The sequence below is a fragment of the Polyodon spathula genome, chromosome 30 (assembly GCF_017654505.1).
Source record: "Polyodon spathula isolate WHYD16114869_AA chromosome 30, ASM1765450v1, whole genome shotgun sequence".
In the NCBI taxonomy this organism is placed as follows: Eukaryota; Metazoa; Chordata; class Actinopteri; order Acipenseriformes; family Polyodontidae; genus Polyodon; species Polyodon spathula.
Genome location: NC_054563.1, coordinates 8,254,042 through 8,259,225, shown reverse-complemented (window position 1 = coordinate 8,259,225; position 5,184 = coordinate 8,254,042). Strand labels below are relative to the sequence as shown.

The window sequence follows — 5,184 nt, the reverse complement described above, 5'->3', positions numbered from 1 at the left end:
ATGGCATTTCACGACAGGACCAGCTGAATTCTAGCATTGTACTGCCTCCAAGAGGCAAGATATAGTATAGGCTTTGACATACTAAATAAATGAATCTGTCTACACATACACACAGGTCTCATAATAATGAATTTAATACGGTATTACTTGGCTACTAAATTCTGTTTAAGATTAAAATGAAGTACACAAGTGTTGACTGCATATTGGCAGTGTTGACTGCATTTCAGTTTTTTTTTTTTTATTATTTTGGTTTAATGCTGCATCAAGTTCAGTTTTATAGTTGTGCGGTGCAGTATCATACACATTTATTAATTATGTCTGAATGAAAAAAAAAAAATTCCTGACACTTTCAACTTTCTCACAAGCTTGAACATTACATGGGGGCGAGATAAATTGCTGTACAGTTTGTATACACTCTTCAGATGTTGTGGTTTGCCTCGGATCATGCTGTACCTGGTGGATGACGTAGATGGCGTAGTGCAGCTGCTGCCGCTGCAGGAAAGGGTGCAGGTGCTGCAGCAGGTAGCGCAGGTGCTTCTCACGGCTGCGGTGGGGGATCAGAACGGCAACGCTCTGGCGGGCCTGGCAATCCGGAGGCTCATACTGCCCCTCCACCACCCGGGCATTCTCCCGCTCCACCTCGGCCAGTGTTAGAGAGGGCTTGAAGAAGAGTGCCAACGGACCACCTGCATGTCAATTAATTCACATACTGACTTTCTGTACATTTACCAGGGAAGAAAGGAAGGATTTCCAAAAGATTTATATACAGACATTTACCGTACATACTGTATACATATAAAATGACAGAAGAATGTGCCGTATATCCGATCCTGTAAGATCTGATACTCTCTTAACGGATGGACCTTTGCGCTTTACACAGGCTGCTGCCAACTGGATGGTACTGATGGAAACTGATCAATGCACATTTTATTATGTGTCTAAAAACAAGAAATTCACCTCTTATCGGAACAGAAAGGATTCAGTTGCAGTTAAAAACAAACATTTTACATGCTGTCACTTCACGGAACTGCCCAGTTTAACCATGTTATAGAAACAAGGAAACCATATTATTGCTATACTGTTAAACCGAAACAAGATATGTTTTGCCGACCTCCAAAGCCTGTGTGCATGGCTTCTTGTTGTTTCTGTCTTGGGTTAACTCGGATTACTTTGTCAAAGACTGAGAAAGCATGGCAAGAACTGTAGTTGGAATGCTATTTTGTAAATTGCCAAATACTGTATTACATGCTTTGTTTTGCAATAATTTTCATTTTAACATTAATTTACTCACCAGCTTTAAAGATATACTTTCCATCCTCTCATAATCAATGCAACGCGTCCTTGGTTTCAGAACTACCCTTAATTGGTATTACTGGTTTATTTGTTGGGAGTTATCCAGGCAGGAGCAATTTATTTAATCAGTTCAAGTCAGATTGTGGCATCATGTCATTTCAGTAATACCTGTGTAGTTTTAAAACCCAGGACCAGGCGCTGGGCCGTGTCTAACCATGAAAAGAACAAGGTTGAAGACAAATACAGCAAATATAATCAAATTATTTCTGGCTGGAAATTGTGTGGTTTCTGTAACATCTTGAAGCAAAGTACAAGCCATTTTGTTTTGCCAATTGGAAGGAACAGTTATCTCCAGCTTGCCACAGACAGTACACTTCAAAAGAAAAGACTACCATCATGGGGCTGATGGTTACCTTGGGTATCTTTACTTGTTAACTCACACTGAGCATACAAGTATTTCTATTGATTTTTTTTTTTTTTTTCAAATAGACAGTACTTACGTAGATGAGGAGAAAGTGCGGGGCAGGACTGGAGTGTGGCCACTGGGGCTAGAGAAGGATGGCGATTCCCCCATTCCAACTCCTCTGCACTTCTCAACCCCTCAGTCACAACCTTCTGTGACCTCACCAACTCCACCAAGCGTGGACGGTCTCTGATCGCATTGGTCACATTGCCAAAGGTGGCGATCCAAGTCAGGATCATCACGCAGAAGCCAACCAGCACCAAGAACTTGACTTTCCGCGGCAGCTTGAAGAACGCAGAGGAGAAGCACATGATACTTACAGGTGGCAAATTCCAGCTTTACTGTGCCCTTTCCAGCTGCCAGTCACAAAGTAGCACATGTATTTAATGAAAGGAAACAGAGAAATAAAAGTCTTCGCCACAGTCAAACAAGAATGAGTTATTCACTTGATGAGTGGATTATTTCTCTGTGTTTTCGGTGCTGCTACCAGATAGCAGGCTGTTGCTCAACGCTCATAATTTCTCTGGGCACAGTAGGTGATCTCTACCAGCAGCAGCAGCATTCCAGTGTGGGGAGAGCCACCCCCAGCTGTGCATCAAGTGGCAATAGGTCAGTTTGGCTGCAACAAATCTGCAAATTTAAAAAAAGAGAGAAACAACTGAAAATTTAAATTAAAAGGCATGATTCAGTACTGGGCTTCCTTACCCATACCTGCATGTAAAAAACAAAAACAGATCCATACAGCATAACGCTATGCAAATTCAAAGTATTCCAGCCAGTTCTGAATACATATTCATTAGGTAAAGTCAGGTACTTTGACAAGCCATGTACTTGTACTGATGACTACAACTCTAGAAACACACAAATACAGCATCATACAACTGTTCATAGCACTGACATTTTAAAAGCTACCTAGCATAGAATAGCCTAATGATTTTATAATAGTATACCTGTTTCTACCAATCTGTCTTTTTTCTTTCTATCCTTATTCTCTCCTGGGGTACAGGAACTAGGGGTGCTGGCTGTGCAGCTGCTGGTGCAGTGATAAATCCTAAGTGAGTCTTATGAGCTGTGCGTGCAGTGCACTGCGCCTTTTTACATTGCTTTCGAACACAAACGATATTAGACCAATCAGCGCTGACTGTCGCAATACGCCACTAACTAGGGGTGTTTTGTGGAGCAATGCTAAACACACACGTACACTGTGACATTCTGGACGCGCGAGACTTCCACTCCATCAGTATGACATCGGAGCACATGTTCAGCACCCCCACTAAATACAAACTGTTCCAGCGCCAGTGTTTTTATCTACATTTGACTATCATGTTCCAAAAGCCTGACTGTCAGCAGTTCAATTCAATCTCTCTCGCTTTCTCTGAAACAAATAAATTTGGCTAAACCCACTTACACATTATTTCTAATGATTAGCTGGAAAATATTCAAAACATACTTTTTTAAAGGCATTTGCAGTAGACAGCTGGAGACACACGCTCTACTACAAATGCATATAGTGCAATGCATATAGGTCAAATTATTTGTTTACATTTGTGAGCTTTTCTGGGTCCTGCATAGACCCAGTTTACCAGAAGAAACAAACTTTAAATGAGCCCCAACCTTAGTTGCGCCCCAGAGATCCACTAGCTCCTTCTCTCTGCCGTTCTCTCTTTGTCCATCCTCCATAGCCCATTTTAACCATCTGCTTTAACCCTCACCTAACTGGTTCAACGACCAGTCATTTTGCCCACTATTTCGAATGTGTCTTTGCTTGCCCTTACTGAAGATGGAGTGTATATGCCCTATTCCCAGGGTCCTAAATATATCTCTCATTACACATTCATCATACAACAGTATGTTTTACAAAATTCTATACCTATTAGGATTTTGTATTTACACAAGGCATTTGATATGGTACCAAAATAGCAGCCTAAAATTCCACCATCCATTAAGTGAATACAGGGACCGAAACACATGTTTACCATATAGCCCAAAAATCTGACATGCATGTTTATGACTAATCAAATCTACCGTTTTTACTAAATAGCCCAATGGTGCTTTTTCTCAACAGGATCTAGATAAAGCAAGGTGGAGAAATGAACGGAGAGAAACTCAAATGGTTGTAACCTCCGATTGCAATTCACTTTCTGAACTCGCCATCTGTTAACAACGTCCCTTTGACCCACCTCCGGAAAGCTGTCTGCACGCTGGCCGAGTCACAAAGGTGTCTTTATTGCAGGGCGACAGCCTTCAGGATGCGAGGCGTACCTTCACCTCGAGGCAAGCCAAGAGGTAACGTTAGAAAGCAGTGCAACAACCTTCAAATCCAAAGGTTCTCTTTATTCATTCTTACAAAGAACTATTGCAATGCTTACATTTGGTACGGGTCCCTATTAAAATGCTGTGAAAACTAAAATATATATCATTTTAGCAGTGCTATAAATTCGAAATTCTTAAAACAGTGTTGCTTCTGTAGCTTACAGTTAAGGTTAGCTCTAGGTTATCATTGCACTAGCTAGTGGAATTATAACTCTAGCATTAGCGCATATTGGGATATGTAATGTGTGCATTTATGTTGCCAGCATTGCTTATTTAATTAGAGGTCTTCCCCATAACATACTGTGTTATTTTCCCTATGATATTACATTTCTTATTTTTTTACTCATGTCTCCCACTTTGTAAACGCCAGCTTCCTGCCGAGAACTTGCACATCTAAACAGAACACAAAAAAGTTCACTAAAACTGCTTAAAGCGTCACACTAATGGAGTTTTAAGAGACAAATGGAAAAATCTTGCAATAATTCAATGTGGACTTTTAATAGTTAGAAAGTACAGTCCCTAGGTTTAAAAAAAAAAAAAAAAAAAAAGTGTGCAGGGTAATAAATATGTTGTTTTTGTTGAACACTCTGAATTTTTTCAAATTTTCAGGAAAAGATCCTTTGCATTTCTATGAAAAAAAAAGCTAAAAAACGAAATGTTAGGTAATCTGCAAATTTAAGGGAAGGGCTGCAAAATGGTCTTATAAAAACAGCATGAAAATAAAATGATAGGTCACAACTAACCATGCATTTTAATGATCCCAACGTACAATAAAAAAATATTTATTTTGAAGTCGGGTCTCTTTGGGAACAAGGGCTACTCTTAGAGGAAGTAGCAGGGTTCTGATAAATATAGCGTTTCACGTCCCCAAGTGTTGCTATAACTGTTTAAATAACGCATATGCAATTTTTCTTGTCATTGTTAACACCCAGCCAACTTTTTACACTTACAGCTTTGAAGTCTGTTTCAAAGCTCTTTCTAATACGTCCACTTACAGGTGCACTATGTAAACAGTTGTAGCAACACGTGTAACGCGATTTACTCGTTAAAAGAACTACCTTTAAACAAATACAGAGAGTAATCTCTCTTTAAATAGATTGTATGTTCCACCCTTG

The 5,184-nt window shown here is 39.9% G+C and overlaps 1 protein-coding gene across 2 annotated transcripts; it reads right to left on the bottom strand.

The window, feature by feature from the left end:
* Positions 1 to 267: 267 nt before the first annotated feature.
* Positions 268 to 5,135, bottom strand: LOC121302655 (beta-1,4-galactosyltransferase 4-like). 2 transcript variants are annotated; one of them, XM_041232686.1, is made up of 3 exons: positions 3,937 to 5,135; positions 1,794 to 2,386; positions 268 to 686 (listed from the first exon to the last, which is right to left on the bottom strand). In XM_041232686.1, the coding sequence occupies exons 2-3, from the start codon at positions 2,065 to 2,067 to the stop codon at positions 313 to 315; spliced, it is 648 nt and encodes a 215-aa protein (XP_041088620.1). In that variant the 5' UTR covers positions 2,068 to 2,386; positions 3,937 to 5,135; the 3' UTR covers positions 268 to 312. The 2 variants fall into 2 exon arrangements, with proteins under 2 accessions (XP_041088620.1, XP_041088621.1); XM_041232687.1 differs by lacking the exon at positions 3,937 to 5,135 and adding an exon at positions 2,707 to 2,810.
* Between the last annotated feature and the right edge of the window lie 49 nt (positions 5,136 to 5,184).